General features: G+C 40.7%; 1 protein-coding gene across 1 annotated transcript in view; it reads right to left on the minus strand.

The window, feature by feature from the left end:
• LOC128688252 (meduse) overlaps positions 1 to 23,399 on the minus strand; it is a gene marked incomplete in the record, with an annotated part of 782,472 nt that overhangs the window by 115,002 nt on the left and 644,071 nt on the right. Inside the window, 1 exon segment of the mRNA XM_070086555.1 lies at positions 2,253 to 2,395. Within this exon segment, the coding sequence (XP_069942656.1) occupies positions 2,253 to 2,395 (143 nt within the window).

Here is a 23,399-nt window from a genome sequence, read left to right on the forward strand (position 1 = left end):
CTCTTGCAAATTCCTTGCATACACACACACACACACACACACACACACACACTCAAATACTCATCAATGAAACTTTGTAATTATCACAGTGAATATAGTAGCAGCCCACTGCTGATGTGATATGCATCCATTTTTACATAAATATAAAACATATCACGAGGCTAGCGCCATTGTATATATGTATATATATATATATATATATATATATATATATATATATATATATATTTTTTTTTTTTTTTTTTTTCAACAAGTCGGTCGTCTCCCACCGAGGCAGGGTGACCCAAAAAAGAAAGAAAATCCCCAAAAAGAAAATACTTTCATCATCATTCAACACTTTCACCACACTCACACATTATCACTGCTTTTGCAGAGGTGCTCAGAATATAACAGTTTAGAAGCATATACGTATAGAGATACACAACATATCCCTCCAAACTGCCAATATCCCAAACCCCTCCTTTAAAGTGCAGGCATTGTACTTCCCATTTCCAGGACTCAAGTCCGACTATATGAAAATAACCGGTTTCCCTGAATCCCTTCACTAAATATTACCCTGCTCACACTCCAACAGATCGTCAGGTCCCAAGTATCATTCGTCTCCATTCACTCCTATCTAACACGCTCATGCACGCTTGCTGGAAGTCCAAGCCCCTCACCCACAAAACCTCCTTTACCCCCTCTTTCCAACCCTTTCGAGGACGACCCCTACCCCTCTTTCCTTCCCCTATAGATTTATATGCTTTCCATGTCATTCTACTTTGATCCATTCTCTCTAAATGACCAAACCACCTCAACAACCCCTCTTCTGCCCTCTGACTAATGCTTTTATTAACTCCACACATTCTCCTAATTTCCACACTCCGAATTTTCTGCATAATATTTACACCACACATTGCCCTTAGACAGGACATCTCCACTGCCTCCAACCGTCTCCTCGCTGCTGCATTTACCACCCAAGCTTCACATCCATATAAGAGTGTTGGTACTACTATACTTTCATACATTCCCTTCTTTGCCTCCATAGATAACGTTTTTTGACTCCACATATACCTCAACGCACCACTCACCTTTTTTCCCTCATCAATTCTATGATTAACCTCATCCTTCATAAATCCATCCGCCGACACGTCAACTCCCAAGTATCTGAAAACATTCACTTCTTCCATACTCCTCCTCCCCAATTTGATATCCAATTTTTCTTTATCTAAATCATTTGATACCCTCATCACCTTACTCTTTTCTATGTTCACTTTCAACTTTCTACCTTTACACACATTCTCAAACTCATCCACTAACCTTTGCAATTTTTCTTTAGAATCTCCCATAAGCACAGTATCATCAGCAAAAAGTAACTGTGTCAATTCCCATTTTGAATTTGATTCCCCATAATTTAATTTAATATATATATATATATATATATATATATATATATATATATATATATATATATATATATATATATATATATATATATATATATATATATATTATGATCTAGTAATGTTTGTATTTACTTATATATGTTATGACATCCACAATCCTCTCCTCCCCATTCCCCTTCCTCTCTTTCATATGTCTGCGTATACTTTCTCTTTCTCTCGCTCTGCCATGACGGGACACCTTCAAAAGAATAACATTATTGCTGTATATGGGACAGACTATCCTGAGAGATGGTAATTCCCAAGTGATAATAGCTGCAGCTCTGCTGGAAGGAAACCTTTGAAGCTGCCGTAGATGATGAACCCTTGCTGGAATACTTGACTATATTCTCATTGGTTTACTGAAGTCTCCCAACTCATATGGAATATGACTGGGAAACATAGCTAGCTTTTGTTACCACTATGTAACTACCACAGAACAACAGCAGCACCCTGCTGATGTATCAAATTTTGCTAAATAAATAACTACGCTTATTTCCACGTTACATTGTTTCTCCTCACTCTTCCTCATTCCTCCATTTACCATCCCTGCCCCCCTCCCCCTATCTCTTTTACTTCATCCTGGACCAGTCTATCTTCCCTCGTGCAGATACTTTATCTTTTCCTACTCTCACCTTCCACCTACCTCTCCCCTATGTCTTCCTTTTTATATCCCCCCAATGTTTCTCTCACTTCCCACCCCTCTCTATTCTTTCCTCCCCCTCTCCCTACACAGTACCCCTCCCTTACCACCCCCTCTTTCCCCTCCCCAGCAGCTGACACCAGCTGCTGGGGAGGGGAAAGAGGGTGTGACGTCCAGGTGTGACCCACCTGGACGTGGACAGGCGTGGCCCCTGGTAGGGGCTGGAAGCGGACGTTGGCCACACTCTCCCAGCCAGCGTCGTCCATCTTGGCCAACATGTGGGACTCCCAGTAGTTCTTGGTAGCTCCCTGCTTCACCTTCCCCGCCTCTCCTGTAAACAAACAATCACGTTACTCACACCATACAAGAATGTAAAACAAATACAATGATGCTTAATATGCAATACAAGCATACAACAGTACATAATATCCGATACGTCATAAATACAATATCATAACACACAACAGAATGATATAAAACATGCAATACAAGATAAATACAAGAGTATGTAACACGCCATACAAGAATACAATCATATGCTATTCAACGGTCAGCTACCTTAATTAGCGACCATTTCTAAATTTATATAAAATTCCAAATTCATCTAGGGAGAGGAAGAGGTATGGAGAGAGATGAGAATGAGATGGGGAGAGAGAGAGACTGCTACAGAGTGTTGGCAAATTTAGAGTGGATAATGAGGTTATCTGGGTGTACGTGTGTTACGCAATCTAATGGATGTTCTATGTTGACCATTCACAACTTTCTGACGGTAACAAATCATAGTATAGTACTAGTGCTTTCAGATCTCTGTGAATCTGTGTTTTCTCGTCTTCAAGGGCTGATACTCTACAGCATGATGGTTTCAACAGTGGATAGGATGCCCAGTTGTAACCTTACCTCCGGCCTCTCACCAGCAAATTAGCTTTTATATCACTATCACCAGAGCTGATTCCCAAGTGAAGGAAGGTTTCTAAATAAATGAAACACGAAAGCCTTTGTCCTCAGCGCTTTTATGTAATTTTTAATGTCTACTTTGATGTTTCTGGTCTGGTCTTACCTTTACCTTCGATATACCTTTGCTGAGTTCCGAGTCTTTTTACTCCCGGAGCCCGGCCATGGGCCAGGCTCGTCTGGTGTTTGCCTGCTCAACCAGGCAAGCACTAGCATATGTGGGGCAGCGGGCCGGTGTCCCGCTGCCCTACATATCCATCACAGCCTGGTGGTTGATCTGGCACCTGGTGAAGATACCTGCCCAGTTTCCTCTTGAAGACTTCTTTCTACACTTGTTCCAGTAGTGTTTGAACCACAAGGTTACCCCTCCTGTATATTTTAATATGTTGGTGGCGAGTTTCAGTGCTGCTACTCTGATAGTGCTGAGCTGGGGCAATTATTCAGTCTGTTGCTACTAGTCTTTATACACCTGTTACCTTAGTGTTTTTGCAGGCTGCTGCAGTGCGGCCTGTAACCTGCTGAACTGAATCAGTGTAAGCTGGAAGGCTTACGAGCCAAACAGTTCTGTGATATACCTGTGGCCAGTTTCGAAAAGTTTTTCTACTCTCTAACCCGGCCAAGGGACAATCTTTTCTACTGATTGCCTATTTACCCAGGCTGTTGCTGTTGGCAGCCCCCTGGCCCACATAGCCATTCTTCAGCGCTGTCTTGATGCTACTGAAGGGCTCTTGATTCAAGAGACTGAAGATGCCCTCCGCTGTGGACCAAACCTGGTTGTCTTCCATTCCCCAGGTACTCTACGACCCCTGCTGCTTTAGAGCTTCTGCACGACTAAACCTGCTACATCTTTCTTCAGTCCGGAAAAATATCCTGTAATAAAACATCAGACACAGGTGTTATAAAACGGAGGATTATCTTGATAAGTGAATTATGATGTCATAGCTTCACTGGGTGATAGGAAATAATCAGTCATTTGAAATACCAAAGATAACCATGTGAGTGGTTATCAGTTACGACATCATTAACAAATTAGTTGATACACTCACCATGGTTCTCTAAAACTTTCAACTACACGAAGTCATCCAAATTGCAGTCCACCAAGACATTAAATTGGTTGCCTAATGGGGCTTAAAAGCTATCAACTATACTAGGGTCATTAAGGCTGCATATCACCTGTTCATCATCTATCAGAATACTTTAATTTCTTAAAAAAGAAATCAAACTCTGTTTGTAAATACGGAGACACTTTATTATATATATCATGTGTTAAACTCTCAAGTATGTATACAAGTATACTGAGATCCACACAGTGTATATACCGTACATGTAACAATATTTGGTAATATCTTTTGATAGTTCATAAAAAAATGTCACTTTTGTATATCTGTATATCTAGATTAAATTGTTAAGTATTATAAGTTGAAGTATCAAGTTCTGATATTTAGTGTAATTTACTCTAGTTGTTGCACCACTTACTATTAAAGAGGTAAAATAAACTCAACATGAAACTGTGGAAAGATCGAACCTGTGTCCTTCAATTATAAGCTGACTGCGTTATTAGTGAACTATAATAGTTAGCCTAACACGGCGCTATCAGAGGACAAAAACTTACTGAGTCTGGCCATTAAGTGGGTGGGTGATCATGTGGACGCAGTCTTGGCTTTGGCTTCACGTTTCCAAAAGACATACCAAAAAAGGAAACCTGAATCAATGGAAATATGTCACTTTGATTTTTTGGGATTATTCTAGGTAAATGACAAGTGTAACTATGTATTATAATTCACCTAAATTTGAATAACTTTATTATGTGTGTGAAGCTCCCGCTTCACACACGGAGGGCCCGGGTTCGATTCCCGGCGGGTGAAAACATTTCGACACGCTTCCTTACACCTGTTGTCCTGTTCACCTAGCAGCAAATAGGTACCTGGGTGTTAGTCGACTGGTGTGGGTCGCATCCTGGGGGACAAGATTGAGGACCCCAATGGAAATAAGTTAGACAGTCCTCGATGACGCACTGACTTTCTTGGGTTATCCTGGGTGGCTAACCCTCCGGGGTTAAAAATCCGAACGAAATCTTATCTTAACTGGTGAAAAAAAAATCTAATTAGGCTCTGGTGGCCTGGTGGTTAACGCTCTCGCTTCACACGGCGAGGGCCTGGGTTCGATTCCTAGCCAGAGTAGAAACATTGGACGTGTTTCTTTCCACCTGTTGTCTATGTTCCCCATCAGTAAAATGGGTACCTGGGTGTTAGTCGACTGGTGTGGGTCGCATCCTGGGACACTAACCTAATTTGCCCGAAATGCAGAGCATAACAAGGGACTTTCTATATAGTAGTATGTCATTGTTATCAGCTAGGACTGTATACCCTGTACATGTACATACTTGTAGTAAAATAAAGATATTATTATTATTATAATTTAGTTTACCTTAATTTGAAGCAACTTTGGTACACCGTTTTCTGTGAAGGCACAGTCCCAGCTGAAGTAAGATAAGATAAGATTTCGTTCGGATTTTTAACCCCGGAGGGTTAGCCACCCAGGATAACCCAAGAAAGTCAGTGCGTCATCGAGGACTGTCTAACTTATTTCCATTGGGGTCCTTAATCTTGTCCCCCAGGATGCGACCCACACCAGTCGACTAACACCCAGGTACCTATTTGCTGCTAGGTGAACAGGACAACAGGTGTAAGGAAACGTGTCGAAATGTTTCCACCCGCCGGGAATCGAACCCGGGCCCTCCGTGTATGAAGCGGGAGCTTTAGCCACCAGGCCACCGGGTCACCAATAATTGTGCTTTCTCACGCTCTTAATAGTAGTAGTGCTCTACCTGCCTCACCTAAACATATAGCTATACGCTATGCTGATGACATCACGATCCACACAACAGGTCATAAGATGAGTACCATTCTTAATGAAGTTCAAGCAATTTGTAAAATGCTTTCTTGATAGTTGTGACAGAACCCACAGGCATAACACCAGACACAAACATCTCTACGACATTCCCCGTGTCCGACTAAACCTTTACAAAAATTCAATGTATGTCAAAGGCCCTAAAATCTGGAACACCCTACCTGAGAACTCTAGAACTGCACACACATTCATCACCTTCAAAATTACCATTAGAAAACATCTTATCTCCCTGATACACCCCGTCAACTAACTACACGAATATCGCCTGGTGGTTCACACTTACACTCACTCACCCATTTGACCATAAACAGAAATATTAATCTCAATCTTAAAATAATGAATCCTGTGATACTCCAATACTGAAACTATGTACTGTGCCAAAACAAAAGCATTCACATTGCTAAACTCACAAACTAGTATTTAGTCACTTAGCCATAATACCAACTTACCTCATAATTTGTAATATTTTAAAATTAAGAATTAAACTAAGTCTGCCCGAAATGCCTAGCCATGCTAGGTGTTCTAGTGGTATACTCTGTAATCATTATTTTACTACATGTAAACCACACAATAACCAAATTCTGTAAACTCAGCATTGTAATCCTTATAGAGAATAAACTTTGAATTTGAATTTGAATTTGAGTAGGCCTCATAATATCTTCCTCTAAAACAGATATTAACAAGCAAACGACATCCCCCCACCCATCTATTTGCAGGGTGAAAACATTAGCTACGTTAAAACTTATAGCTATCTTGGTGTAGATGTACCCTTTAACAAATCCACTGTACCACAACTAAATAAGAAATGCAAAGATAAACTAAATGCTCTCAAAGCTGTTGCTGGCTACAACCCTAACTATGGTGCTAATGTGAGAATCGTGAGAATGATGTACATAGCCTATGTTAGGTCCTTAATTGATTATGCTGCTCCCATGTTGATATTAGCTAGAGAAAGTTCTCATCGACCCTTGGAGTTATTGCAAAATGAAGCTGTCAGAATTATTCTTGCCTGTCCCAAATCTACAAAGGTTCTTAATATGAGGAAGGAGCTTGGTATTTCTAGTGTCAGTGATAGGATTGTTGAGATTATCACTGTACTCGGTATTAGAATGTTAAGAAATGAACCAGACACTCACAATGAATCTTACTGTCTCGAAGTTAATACACACAGATCTAAATGGATTGTGAAAACATGCAACTGCATTAAGTTTTATAACCTGCATGAACTGTATCACTGTAGACAACAAGAGCATTTCACCCCTCCATGGAAGATGTGTTCATTTAATATCACATACCTGCAAGTCCCTCCCAAGAAGCTCACTGCTAGTAATCCCTTCCTTAAATCACTTGTCAAAGCAACTGCTCAAGAAGACATTTGTCGCCTAGCTGATAGTAATAAGTTATTACAAGTTACATACACTGATGGATCTAAACAGGAGTCTTCTGGCAGGGCTGCATCTGCTCTTGTTGCCACCTCCCTAGTTAGGAACGATAATAAACTTGTTGAACTAGGCATAAGAATTAACAACTGGGCATCTACATTGCAAACTGAGTTTTATGCAATCCTAATGGCGCTAAAGCTAACTTATGTCACTGAGCTTGACTCTATTATCATTACTGTTCTATGTCATCACTGAATGCTCTTAACTCTTATAATGACTCCAGCAACATGCTCATTGGAGAAGCCAGGTATAGATACTCAAAAATCAGGGATAAAGGAATTAATGTACAATTGCTATGGATCCCATCACACATTGGATTACTCATTCATGGTAAAGTTGATATGTTAGCAAAGAAGAGTACCCAGAAGTTATCTGTCTAGCGTTAGGAATAATATTAGGAGAGAAGTAAATAATGAAAATGATTGTTATAGGAACGCAGTTAGAAGCCCGAGTAGATCTATAACCCACTATAAACCATACCCCCGGCCGGGATTGAACCCGCGGTCATAGAGTCTCAAAACTCCAGCCCGTCGCGTTAGCCACTAGACCAGCTAGCCACAATAAGATTCATCCAACTAGGTATATTTCTACACCATAGGAAAGTTAGCACAGGCACCTCTGTGACCACAAATGCAAGTTTTTACAGACGAATCTCCAGCTAGCGTGGCCGTGACGAACTCTAGCTCAAGTCCCTTCACTGCCGTCAACATGACTTAAGAAATCGTAATGACACGATTGCAAATAGTTGGATGCAAATATACCTAGTTGGATGAATCTTATTGTGGCTAGCTGGTCTAGTGGCTAACGCGACGGGCTGGAGTTTTGAGACTATGACCGCGGGTTCAATCCCGGCCGGGGGTATGGTTTATTTGCAATCGTGTCATTACGATTTCTTAAGTCATATAACCCACTATGATAACATGAACGTAGATAAATATGTTTATGGAGCAACGTGCAATATGAACAGACTGATGTTGTAGTGGCCAGGCTTAGGCTTGGTTACAAGTACTTCTGGCAGTTTGGGAGACACACAGATGATGATCAAACTAAATGCAAATTATGTGATCAGGCATATGGTCACTTGTCTTGAACACTGTGCTTAATTGTTCACTTACTGAGGAACACAGAGATAGACAGCATAATAACCAATGTGACATGTCAAGATATCTTATTAATGAAAATAAGATACCAGATATACTAAGCAAATTTCCTAAAGTTGCTTGTAACAGATAAGTGAACTATAGATATGTAGATATAAATCCATATGTACACCTGTTAACCCTTTTGGGGTCTCGTTCCTAGGGCTTTTGTGTATCCATATGTTCTTGCGCTACCGTCCACAGGATGGATGTGGGGTGCACAAAAAACTAGCCACTTCGGTGGTAAAATCTTAATCTTAATAGTAGTAATAACAAAATTATCACATTTTTAATTTAAACTCGCGTCAACATGCTGTGTACTGTGTACATTTCACGCACACAATACGCCCAATGGAAGTCACTAATAATGTATGCATACAACAATGTATCTATTAAACTTTTATAACTATATAAAAATATTATAAACCAAAATCCCACAATTAGGAGAGGAGCCTTAAGATGAAGTTTCAGTCCATCCTGGACCACTGTCAAATCACAATTAAACAAGAGGCAGAGGCCAAAAGCAGTCGGAGAAGGGAAGGAACCAAAGGCAGGGGTGATAGACCGGCAGCAGCGGCAGCAATGGCGGTAATATTACTAATAATGACGAAGTAGCAGCAGTAGTGGTAATGATAAAATTAGCATTAGCAATAGTAGAGAGCAGTAACAGTAGTGAAAGAATTACACAAAGTGATAGAGTGAAATAACAAGAGAACAGAAGAGGCCCACGATAATTCGGGGAGGGGGGGGGTGTAAGGGATAAAAAAAAAAAGTACAACCTCCCCTCTCCTCACGAGACAAAAAACTTCGGGACGAAACCCGCCGCTGCAGAAGACAGAATGGATATGGATGCACTGGAAAACGTACATAGGAGGATAACAAAGTTGATCCCATGTATCAGAAATCTTCCCTATGAGGAAAGACTGAGGGCCCTGAATCTGCACTCTCTAGAAAGGCGTAGAATTAGGGAGATTTGACTGAGGTGTATAAATGGAAACAGGAATAAATAAAGGGGATGTAAATATCTAGCCTAGACAGGACTCGCAGCAATGACCTTAAGTTGAAAAAATTCAGATTCAGGAAGGATATAGGAAAGCACTGGTTTGGTAATAGAGTTGTGGATGAGTGGAACAAACTCCTGAATACCGTCATAGAAGCTAAGACGTTGTGTAGTTTTAAAAATAGGTTAGATAAATACAGGAGTTCGTGTGGCTGGGTGTGAGTTAGACCCGACTAATTTGTGCTACTAGGTCAGATGCCGTGCTCCTTACTTAAGTGAATGTGACCTGACCTAACAAGGCTAGGCCGTTGGCTTAAGCCGGTAGAATTGGACCTGCCTCGCATGGGCCTACTGGCCCATGCGAGGTAGTGCTCCTCCTTTCTTATGTTATGATACATGGAGATCCCCCAGTGATACATAGAGGTTCTTAGTTATGCCTGGAGATCCACAGAGATGTATGGAGATCCCCCAGTGCTACATGGACAAATGAGGAGGATGGAGAGGCGACAGCAAAGGTAAGGTGAGGTCACATGAATTATGGTTTTACTGACCAACAAATCTTAACTATTTATCCAGTTCAGAAACCAATGTAGTTGTTGTCATCCAACTTCGAATCTGAGCTCATGTAGTCTCTATTATGTTAGTTTTTTTTTTTTAATTATCAATAATTTGGCTTAGGCTGAAGAAACACGCATGTTATCTAACCACCATAGGGATTACATTATGCAGAGATATTACGTGTGGTTCATGTATTTTTTATGATAAAATTGGATACATCAGCAATGTGCTGCTGAACAGTGGAAGCAAAAGCTATGTTTCCGTCATATTCCATCACACAGGATGGTACTCAAACAAGGTGTTGAAATCTGCCAGTCTAATCTGGGAGATTTCAGTAAATCAGTGAGGATATCGTCAAGTATTCCATCAAAGGTTCATCAGCTACGGCAGCTTCAAAGTTTACCTTCCAGCAGAGCTGGAATTACCATCTCTCAGGACTATCACACACAATAAAAAATGGATTTTTATATGAAGATATATATCTCAGCAAAGACAAGATAAAGTTTGCACAAGAGCTATCACCACCTTCTTCCCCGTACTTTACCGTATTGTCCTCTGGCCTTTCCTACATTTCTCGCCCCAGTTGTGATTTGACAATGGTTCAAGGAAGTACCTAAACGTCATAAGATTGCTCTTTTAAGTGCGTATTTTTTTTGTGTGTGAAACGGACGCCTGCTCAGATATCTGCATTCTGGCAAGACTGCTGATGTGTCCTATCTCGTGAATGAGCCAGGTGATGGGTAAATCTTACAAACTTCTTCCATTCAGTATACACTTTACCTTACCATGTGTTTCTTAGCAGTTATAATTTCTGTAAAATTTCCTTTCAAATTTATGAGGCTTGGTGAGAAACTAAGTGGCGGCGGCGGTGACTCCCGCAACAACTATCACTTAACAGGAAACAAGTGAAGTTATATTTGCTTTTATTGAAGAGTTAGAGTCATTATCTTAGGTTAGTGAATTGTGTAGTTTTTTTGGGTGATCGTATGTACATAATTTATTTTAGCAGACTTCATATATACATTTCCGAAGAGTAGTACCATCACAGTTTGATTCTAATGTTATTTAGTCTTAGGACAGCCAATTAAATTTGTCCCTGTAATGAGAGCTAGGTTTTCAATAGGTTCAAAATCTTCGCCTGAACCCTACCTGATATCACTGTTCAGATCTGGCCTCGGAACACCTGACCCCTCTTCAATGTCTGTTCACATCTGACCTTACCCAATTTGTGTGCATTTAGTGGTGAGGTAGCTGCATCTCTACCCCTTCCCTACTGACTTCACTCTCCTCCTCCCCTTCCCTTGTGTTTATCCCACTAGAACCTGGTCGGAAAAATGGAAAAAAATGGTCGGGAAAATGGAAGCTCAAATAAGGTTTGAGAAGTTCGCTAAGCTCACAATTACAATATAGTTATTAAAAATATGAAAAATTATTCATAACACAATAAACACGTGATCGAGCACTCACTCAACATGAAGCACTTTATAAAAAAATCGAGAGCGCAAAGGCTGGGAATACGTTGGTACCGGAGCAGAGAAACAATATTTAGGGAGATTACAGCTGAGGATGACGACCCTCAAAAACAAGACATGATCACGACATAAAACACCCAAAACATAAACAAGCCTGGCAAAAAGACTGACACGAGGATAAAACGAAAAAAAAATCTCTAGCTGACTGAAGAATGCTTGAAGATTAGCGACAGTACGAGACGAGGCTTCAGGATGAGCGTAACAAGTGCTGTTCCTCAAGAACATAAGAACGAAGGAACACTGCAGCAGGCCTACTGGCCCATGCGAGGCAGGTCCAAGTCTCCTACCGGCTTAAGCCAATGCACCCAACCTAGTCAGGGCAGGACACATTCACTTAAGGAACACGACAACTGACCTAGTAGCACAAGCTATCAGGTCCAACTCACCCACCCACATCCACTCATGTATTTAGCCAACCTATTTTTAAAGCTACACAACGTTCTGGCCTCTGTAACTGTACTTGGGAGTTTGTTCCACTCATCCACAACTCTATTACCAAACCAGTGCTTTCCTATATCCTTCCTGAATCTGAATTTTTCCAACTTAAAACCATTGCTGCGAGTCCTGTCTAGGCTAGATATTTTCAGCACACTATTTACATCCCCTTTATTTATTCCTGTCTTCCATTTATACACCTCAATCATATCCCCCCTAATTCTACGTCTTTCTAGAGAGTGCAGATTCAGGGCCCTTAGTCTATCCTCATAGGGAAGGTTTCTGATACATGGGATCAACTTTGTCATCCTCCTTTGTACATTTTCCAGAGCATTTATATCCATTCTGTAATACGGTGACCAAAACTGAGCAGCATAATCTAAATGAGGCCTAACCAAGGATATATAGAGTTGAAGAACAACCTGAGGACTCCTATTATTTATGCTTCTCGATATGAAGCCAAGGATTCTATTCGCTTTATTGGGAATACTTATGCACTGTTGTCTTGGTTTTAGATTACTGCTAACCAGAACTCCTAAATCTTTTTCGCAATCCGTAATATTAAGATCTACATTATTTAGTTTATATGTGGCATGGTTATTGTCCTGTCCAACATTTAGAACTTTGCATTTGTCTATATTAAAACTGCATCTGCCACTTCTCCGACCACTGCATCAGTCTATTCAAATCTTCCTGGAGTGCTCTAATGTCCTCGTCAGAATGAATTCGACGGCCTATTTTGGTGTCATCGGCAAACTTGCTGATGTCGCTCTTTATGCCCTCATCATCTGTACTAGGGCTATTGTTTCTGCTAAACGTAAAATGATCTGCCAGATGGAACTGAATTATTTGTTTCTACTTTTCGACAATGAGAAGAATAAGAGAGGTTATAGACGAAAACGGAATAAGACGATTCAAGAGGTTCCAAGAATGGACAAGCAAGTGGCTCCATAAATTCAATTCAAACAATCAAAAAAGATACAGTAATGCATATCACACCGAACAATACAGTAATGCGTATCACACCGAACAATACAGTAATGCATATCACACTGAACAATACAGTAATGCATATCACACCGAACAATACAGTAATGCGTATCACACCGAACAATACAGTAATGCGCATCACACTGAACAATACAGTAATGCATATCACACCGAACAATACAGTAATGCGTATCACACCGAACACTGCCGGAAGTGCATATGAAGCGTACATGAACGGCAGGTGTGTGTCCAGCCTGGCGGATTCCACCACGGTTTTCAACAAGGTTCATAACGCGCCTAATACAAGGCGCGTTTTTAGCCAGTCACTGAGTACACATCGGCAGCATGGGGATCCCCTAGTGATACATGAGATCCCCCAGTGATACACGGAGGCCCCCAGAGATGCAAGGGGATCCCCAGTGATGCATGGAGGTTCCCCAGCGATGCATGGAGGTTCCCCAGCGATGCATGGAGGTTCCCCAGTGATACATGGAGGTTCCCCAGTGATACATGGAGATCCCCCATTCTAATGAGGACACTAGAGCACTCCAGGATGATTTGAATAGACTGATGCAATGGTCGGAGAAGTGGCAGATGCAGTTTAACACAGACAAATGCAAAGTTCTAAATGTTGGACAGGAAAATAACCATGCCACATATAAACTAAATGTAGATCTTAATATTACTGATTGCGAAAAGGATTTAGGAGTTCTGGTTAGCAGATTTGAAACCAAGACAACAGTGCATAAGTGTTCGCAATAAAGCTAACAGAATCCTCGGCTTCATATCAAGAAGTATAAATAATAGAAGTCCTCAGGTTGTTCAACTCTATATATCTTTGGTTAGGCCTCATTTAGATTATGCTGCACAGTTCTGGTCACCGTATTACAGAATGGATATAGATGTACTGGGAAACGTACAAACGAGGATAAAGTTGACCCCATGTATCAGAAATCTTCCCTATGAGGATAGACTGAGGGCCCTGAATCTACACTCTCTAGAAAGGCGTAGAATTAGGGAGGGATATGACTGAGGTGTATAAATGGAAAGAGGAATAAATAAAGGGGATGTAAATATCTAGCCTAGACAGGACTCGCAGCAATGGTTTTAAGTTGGAAAAATTCAGATTCAGGAAGGATATAGGAAAGCACTGGCTTGGTAATAGAGTTGTTGATGAGTGGAACAAACTCCCGAGTACCGTCATAGAAGCTAAGACGTTGTGTAGTTTTAAAAATAGGTTAGATAAATACATGAGTGGGTGTGGGTGGGTGTGAGTTGGACCTGACTAATTTGTGCTACTAGGTCAGATGCCGTGCTCCTTCCTTAAGTGAATGTGACCTGACCTGACTAGGCTAGGGCTTTAGCTTAAGCCGGTAGGAGAATTGGACCTGCCTCACATGGGCCTACTGGCCCATGCGAGGCAGTGTTCCTTCTTTTTTATGTTAGGATTCATTAAGATCCCCCAGTGATACTTGGAGCTCCCCAGTCATACATAATGGAGATCCCCCAGTGATGCATGGAGATCCCCAGAGATGTATGGAGGTCCCCAAGTGATACATGGAAATCCCCCAGTGATACATGGAGATCCCCCAGTGATACATGGAGATCCCCCAGTGATACATGGAGGTCCCCAGTGATATATGGAGATCCCCCAGTGATACATGGAGGTCCCCAGTGATACATGGAGGGTTCTATTGACGCATGTAGGTCTCCAGTGATACATGAAGGTTCCCAGTCATACAAGGAGATTCCCAGTGATGCATGGAGATCCCCAGAGATGCAGGGAGATCCCCAGTGATGCATGGAGGTCAAAAGTGATACATGAGATCCACAGAGATGTATGGAGGTCCCCAGAGATGCATGGAGTTCCCCAGAGATGCATGGAGATGCCTAGAGACGCATGGAGATCCCCAGAGATGCATGGAGATCCCCAGAGATGCTTGGAGGTCCTCATAGATGCATGGAGATCCCCAGAGATGCATGGAGATCCCCAGAGATGCATGGATACATGGAGATCCCCAGAGATACATGGAGATCTCCAGAGATACATGGGGATCCCCAGAGATACATGGGGATCCCCAGAGATGCATGGAGATCCCATGTGATATATGAAACTCGCCAGTGACACTATGAGAAAGTATAGGACATGAATGAATACTTATATACAGCAGGTGAGCACACTCGCTCACACTTCTTTTTCTCACCCGACGTGAACGTTTTGTCTCCTAGTGTGGAAGTGCGTCTTGGCCAGTCTTACAAGTGTGATGTCCACCAGTGTGAAGCATCACTCTGGCCCACTACTGCGACCCACACATTGCTGAATGACAAGCGTCTAGCATCAACATTTCACTGAACTCGTCTCACACAGTTATGAAAGCCATCGAGATTCTTCTGAGTGACCTGTCTGGTCTGCGTGACCCTGGCTCTCTCAATTTAAACTACTCTATAATGGAATACTGAACACTTGTATCGTTCTGCTAGGCTTCTCCCGCCGGCGACAACAGGTACACTGATTAATGTTACCTGCTTCGTTATCTCCCTGTACAGGTGGTTATCGACCCTATTACTACACCGTCTTATCTACACAGCCGTACCCGAGTATAAATGTTCACTTCCATCACTGCTAGAAGAACAATCTGCAGTGTACAAGACCACAATGTTCCTTCTCATTACTCTTAGAAGAATATTCTACAGTGCTCAAGAACACAATGAATGAAACTCGTACACAATTTCCAGACTAAAAGTTATGACGGGTGAGAGGAAGCGCCAGGAGACAAGTCTCAAACCTCACGAACACTGATTACATTTTTGCTTTAGAGAAGCGAGGGTGAGCCCTGACGTCATGTTGGAGTAGGAGGGAGAAGAGATGGGGGGAAGTAGAAGAGGGAGCGACGAGCATAGAAGGTGGAGAGAACAGAACGCGGAGAGGAAAACAGAAGGCGGATAGAACAGAACGCGGAGTAGAGAAAGGAGCAGAACAGGAGGCGGAGGAGAGAAAGGAGCAGAATAGTAGGAAGAGGAGAGGAAAAAGGATAAAATACATCAGAATGGAAAAACAATGAGGTAGGCCTACTGGTCCATGCTCGCCCCCACCCACTCACGTACCCGTCAAACTTATTTAAACCTACTCAAAGTTTTCGCCTCGGTGACACTACCTGAAGTTTACTCCTCTACAACCCTACTAAACTAGTATTCCTCTACAAGCCTGCTAAACCAGTACTCCTATACAACCCTACTAAACTAGTATTCCTCTACAAGCCTGCTAAACCAGTACTCCTATACAACCCTACTAAACTAGTATTCCTCTACAAGCCTGCTAAACCAGTACTCCTATACAACCCTACTAAACTAGTATTCATCTACAACCCTGCTAAACCAGTACTCTTCTACAACCCTGCTAAACCAGTACTCCTCTACAACCCTGCTAAACCAGTACTCCTCTACAACCCTGTTAAACCAGTACTCCTCTACAACCCTGCTAAACCAGTACTACTCTACAACCCTGCTGAACCAGTACTCCTCTACAACCTTGCTAAACCAGTACTCCTCTACAACCCTGCTAAACCAGTACTCCTCTACAACCTTGCTAAACCAGTACTCCTCTACAACCCTGCTAAACCAGTACTCCTCTACAACCCTACTAAACCAGTACTACTCTACAACCTTGCTAAACCAGTACTCCTCTACAACCTTGCTAAACCAGTACTCCTCTACAACCCTGCTAAACCAGTACTCCTCTACAACCCTACTAAACCAGTACTACTCTACAACCTTGCTAAACCAGTACTCCTCTACAACCTTGCTAAACCAGTACTCCTCTACAACCCTGCTAAACCAGTACTCCTCTACAACCCTACTAAACCAGTACTACTCTACAACCTTGCTAAACCAGTACTCCTCTACAACTTTGCTTAACCTGAATTTCTCCAACTTTAATCCACTGTTGCGAGTCTTGTCTTAGTTACATATTTTCAGCACGTTATTTATATCCTCCGTTTATTCCTGCTTCCCATTTTTCCTCTAATTTTTCGTCTTTCCAGAGAGCAAGTTCAGTGCCTTCAGATTATCACTGCAGGAAATTTTCTGATACATGGTATGAAGTCCTTCATCTTTTTCTACATATTTTCGAGCGCAATTATGTTCATCGTGTAATATGGGGACCATAACTGCGCAGCATAATCTGAGGTCTAACCAAAGATATATAAAGTTAAAGTATAACCTTAGGACGTCTGTTATTTATGCTTCTTGATATGAAGCCAAGCATTATATTAGCTTATTGCAAACACTTACTGTTGTTCTGGCTTTAAGTCTCTGCTAACGTATTCCTAAATCTTTACTGTTTTCTTGCATTCTGCTTTTGTTATAATTATTTTGTCTTAGGATTAGAACCTCATATTTGTTCACAGGGAAATGCATGTGCCAGTTCTCCGAGCACATGAAGCCACACAGGTGAATTTGTAGGTTGGTAGTGACTATCCCAGACTGACAAAATGTCATCACAAACGTCGGGGACCTCACTATCACATGACAACCGAATTACATAATATAAAAATTTCTGCATCATTACATGTTAATTTCCCACCTTCCTATACCATTTCCTATAATACACACACACAGAACATTTAGACTGCTTCAAGCAGTGTGCTCCAGTTTGCAGCGCCAAAGAGTACTACGTACGTACATGTACGTGTGTGTGTGTGTGTGTGTGTGTGTGTGTGTGTGTGTGTGTGTGTGTGTGTGTGTGTGTGTCATTACCACTGCAGCATCACAATTATTTCACAAGTATTTTATCACTAATGTAACTTTTCAACTCACAATACGTTTGTGAAATGTTTGTTACCATCTTGTCAGTAGTCGACGTCACATCACGTTATCCCCGTCACATCATATGATATCTAGAAAGTAGATCAAAAGTTATCAAAAATTGCCAAACTTGAAAGAGATATAGTTTTAGTGGAATTATACCTTCATTATTCAATAAATAAATTATCGAGAAGAGCAACAGAGTGATGTAAGGGACCTGGGAACAGCCATGTTTGAAAATCATGCCCTGAAGAAACAGTCACAAGTGACATGGAAAATGATAGGCTGTGAGGAAAATATATAGTATATTTTCCAAAAATAGTGTATTGGTATGTAAATTAATAAAACATACTGTATTTAATAAAATTTGTTATAAAAAATGGGAAAAAATTCTGCGCCTGCGCAGAGGGGAATCGCCATTGTTGTTTAAATTGGTTTTAGATTACTACTAACCAGAACTCCTAAATCCTTTTCGCAATCAGTAGTATTAAGATCTACATTATTTAGTTTATATGTTGCATGGTTATTTAACTGTCCAACATTTAGAACTTTGCATTTGTCAATATTAAACTGCATCTGCCACTTCTCCGACCATTGCATCAGTCTATTCAAATCATCCTGGAGTGCTCTAGTGTCCTCATTAGAATGAATTGAACGGCCTATTTTGGTGTCATCAGCAAATTTGCTTATGTCGCTATTTATTCCCTCATCTATGTCGTTTATGTAAATTGTGAACAACAACGGGCCCAACACTGACCCCTGAGGAACACCGCTTGTGACGTGCCCCCATTCCGATTTCTCCCCATTTATGCAAACTCTCTGCTGTCTATTTGTCAGCCATGCCTCTACCTAGGAAAAAATTTCTCCTCCTATTCCGTGTGCCTTAAATTTCCTCAGTAGCCTCTTGTGGAATTCTATCGAAAGCCTTACTGAAGTCCATATACACAATATCATATTCATTACCATGATCTACCTCCTCAAATACCTTAGCGAAAAAAGTTAGTAAATTCGTAAGACAGGAACGCCCCTATGTAAAACCGTGTTGAGATTCATTAATCAATCTGTGCCTGTCAAGATGGCTACGAATTGCTTCGGCAATTATTGATTCCATAAATTTTCCCACTATGGAGGTAAGGCTTATTGGTCTATAGTTCGAAGCCAAGGACCTGTCACCTGCCTTGTAAATAGATATTACATTTGCCATTTTCCACTTAACAGGCACTATGCCAGTTTGTAGTGATATGTTAAAAAGATTAGCCAAAGGTATGCTAAGTTCCTCTTTACATTCCTTTAACATCCTTGCAAACAGTTTATCAGGACCTGGGGATTTGTTAGGTTTTAGTTTCTCTATTTGTCTGAGGACCATGTCACTAGTTACCGCAATCGTACATAGTTTATTATCATCCTGTTCTACATAATCTATTATTTCAGGAATATTGCTAGTATTTTCCTGGGTGAAAACTGAGAGGAAGTAGGTATTGAGAATTTCACACATATCCTTATCACTGTCAGTGATCTGACCAGAGTTACTCTTAAGTGGGCCAATCTTGTCCCTAATCTTACTTCTGTATACCTGAAAGAACCCTTTTGGGTTAGTCTTTGAATCCCTTGCGACCTTAGCCTCATAATCCCTTTTTGCTTTTCTTATTCCTTTATTTCTCTCTTTAATTGAATATATTGATTTCTTAAATGCCCATCCCCTCTTTTGATACGCCTATATATGCCCCTCTTTTGACTAATGAGATGTTTTAATCTATTGTTCATCCATTTGGGATCATTTTTGTTAGATCTAATTTCCCTACTCGGAACAAAAGTTATCTGGGCAGTTAGAACTATGCTCTGAAAAACGTCATATTGGCAACCAAGATCACCTACTTGACCCATAGTCAGGACATCCCAATTTAGCCCACCCAGGTAATTTTTCAGTCCCATGAAGTCGGCTAAGCGAAAATCTGGGACAGAGATTTGATTGCAGTTATCTGGGTAATTCCATGATATATTGTAACTAAGTGATTTGTGATCACTTTCCCCAAGCTCATCATTAACCTCAAGATTATTAATTAGTGAATCTTCGTTGGCAAGAATCACGTCAAGCAGATTGTTTCCTCCCTCTAGTTGGTTCTGTCACAACTTGTTCTAAAAAGCAATCCTGAACCGTATCAAGAAATTCACTAGACTCAAGATTTCCTGTCATATTGTTCCAATCAATTTGTCTAAAGTTAAAATCTCCCATTATCGCAACATTTTCATATCTAGATGCCTTATGAATTTCGTCCCATAACAGTTTACTGCCCTCCCTATCAAGGTTTGGGGGCCTATAAATCACACCCAAAATTAATTTGTCACGTCCCTCGAGAAACTGTAGCCAAACAGATTCTGTGTTCGATGTTTCTAATCTTATATCATGTCTAAGACAACAATTTAAATTTTCTTTGACATACATCACCACACCACCACCCTTCCTGTTGACCCTATCAGTGTGGAATAGTTTATAACCCTGTATGTTGCATTCAGAAGGCATTTCTCTATCTTTCAGGTTGAACTAGGTCTCTGTTATACCAATTATATCTATATTACCTACACTTGCAAGTAATATTAGCTCATCTTATTTCTTAGACTCCTACTATTTGTATAGTAAACCTTAAGGGAGCTAGTCACTCGTTGCCCTCTACTATCTCTCTTTGTTTGTTGATCAATTGATTTGCCATTACTAGCAACTTTATTTTGAATATTGTCTTTTAAACATATCCCTGGGCCCCAGGTCGCTCCAGAGTGAACAATCAAAATGCTTAGAGGCGTTCCAAGTAGTTTAAAAGCTTTGACTCTTGGCAGGCAGTAAATCATCTCTCTATATGATCTAGCTTTTGTATCTCCTGCCTTGATAGAGCTCTGAGCACAACGCAATATCTAGAAGTGTGAGCACAAGTTAATCCTCTCATACAGAACACAGTGCAAATTATAACCCGACTAAAATATCAACAAACAATGCCACTGCATGCGGCTTGATAGGAGCCAGAGAGGACAAGAGACGTACATAATGCCAGTCATATGGTAACAGTATCAACTTTATCATATTAAGGACCCATGCACCAACAGGACTTACGAGACTGTGCTCTTTTGGCAGTGTACACGAGACTTGTGCTAGAACACACCAGCCAGTCTTTCATGTTTGTGCTGTTTTGTATACATAAGAGGCTTGTATGTTTGAATACACTATGTGTATGTGTAATTTTATATACACCCTGTTTTTGTTTACACCAAGCTTGTGTTTGTATACACAATAACTTCGTAGTTATAATTACGTATACACGTAATTTTAACTACAAATTAAGTTTAAATTAAGTATACAACGATAAAGAGTCCTTACGTATTTTTGTTAATGCAAACTAGATCTGAGTTTCCGTGTGCACAATGTCTGTGTTTGTATTGGTGTAGACACGACGTTTTATAGAGACGATGTTTGTGTATGTCGTGCCGAATAGGTAAACTGGTCAATTAGCAAGAACTTATTTAAAATTAAGTCCTTTCTAATATTTTCTCTTATACATTTAAATATATATTTCTTTCATTTATGTTAATATAAAAATTAATGATTTTGGACCAAAAGAATCTTAGAAAACTTACCTAACCTTATTATAACAAGCGCAATTTAATTTAGCCTAATCCAACTAAATATATTTTATACAAGTTTACAATAATTTAATAATAAACAAACACAATGAAATACATTTTTTTTCGTTAGGTTCAGAATGATTTATGCGAAATTATTGCATACACAAATTTTCGCTTGCCTTATTTGGCAAGAAAAGCCTTGCTATTTAAGACAAAATCGCAAGTTTTACCTATTCGACACGACATACTAATAAATATAAGATATCAGACATATTAAGTAAATATCCAAAGTATGCTTGCAAGAGTTAAGACAATTATTGATATAAATCTCTATGTATTCTGTTAACCCTTTTTGGGGCCTAGTTCCTATGCCTTTTGTGTATCCGAATGTTCTAGCACTACCATCTACAGGAAGGATAAGGGATGAACAATACACCAGCTGCTTCGGCGGCAAAATCTAATCCATGAAGACACAATGTGTCTGTCTGTAAGCGCGAGGTTTGTATTGGTATGTTAACATGAATGATGCTGCCTTTATCTTTGATGGGTTTAGTGAGAGTAGGAGAAAACAGCTTGGAAGGAAAACAGCCTGGTCAACTAGGCTGTGTTGCTATGGGCTCGATGTCGCACATATCCATCACAGACCGATTTGATTTGGCACTTGACGGAGATATTTGTCCAGTTTCCTCTTGAAGACTTATACATATGTCCCAGCAGTGTTTCTGATATCTTCCGGTACGATGTTAAAAGTCTGGGACCATAGATGTTGATACAATGTTTTCTTATTGTGTCCACGGTGCCCCTACTTTTCACTGAGTTTCCTGTACATTTTTCTTCCCTATCTCTCTCTGCGGCATGGTTTAACAGAAGATTTGGAACTAGCCTCTCAAATACTTTCCACGTGCATTTTATTTTGACTCATGAAATAGTAATAAACACGATTGTAAAAAATCGCAAAACGAGTAAGGCTCGAATCAATGGCAGGCGAGTCCTAAAACTCACGCAAGTCTGTGAGTTTTAGGACTCGCCTGCCATGGGCTACATCCTCACTCGTTCTGTGATTTGATTTATATTATCTTTTATCTCTCCGCTTCAGCCAGTACATATTTAAAACTCTGATGCGTTCCCAGTAATTTAAATGCTCTATTGACTAAGTAGGCCGTAAATGATCTCTATCTGCTCCAGCTCTGATATATTCCCTGCCCTGAACGGAGCCTCAACGATGAATACTCGAAACCAGAGAGCACCAGATATCTGAATAGTGTCACCAATGGCACAATTTCTACCCCCCCCCCCCGTTTTGAAATTTCGCATTAACTACCCCGTCATTTTCCTGGCTGTCGTAATACTTGCCTTGTCTTCTTCGAACGAAATGTCAGCTGACATTATTACTTCCAGGTCTTTCACGTATTTCATTTGTTCTACTTGGGTTGTGTGTGTTCGCATGTTAATTTACACAAGGCGTGTATGTTTATAACCAGGTTTGATACGAGCAAAGGTAGGGTTGCTTCAATTTCTGGATCAAGAGCCTTGATACACCCCTTGAAGGGGAATGTCTTCTACAGAGGGAATGATAAGAATCAATCTAGACAGTTGGTTAAGTTTCTTTCAGTGTTGTTTCGTTCCTACCCGTCATGTACCGAGTCCGGTTTCTAAAGTTTTTCTACCCTTTCAACCCGACGAGGAGCCAGGCTTTTCTATTTATTTCATATTCAATTAGACTGTTGATGTTTCTGGCCCGCTGGCCCACATAGCCCATCACAACCCGGTTCGATCTGCCACCTAATGCTATCTTTTAGTTATTATTTAAAAAAAAATATTCTCAAAACAGTATTAATGTGAGATTTTTAGAGGAGGAGGAGCCTCAGAATGCTTCCTGGCTCGTCTAACATCCATGATTCACTGGGACCACCCCCTGACATCCTTGGCCTCCCCCCTAGCATCCTGGGGACCCTTGGTGTCC

This window comes from Cherax quadricarinatus, chromosome 19 (assembly GCF_038502225.1).
Source record: "Cherax quadricarinatus isolate ZL_2023a chromosome 19, ASM3850222v1, whole genome shotgun sequence".
NCBI lineage: Eukaryota > Metazoa > Arthropoda > Malacostraca > Decapoda > Parastacidae > Cherax > Cherax quadricarinatus.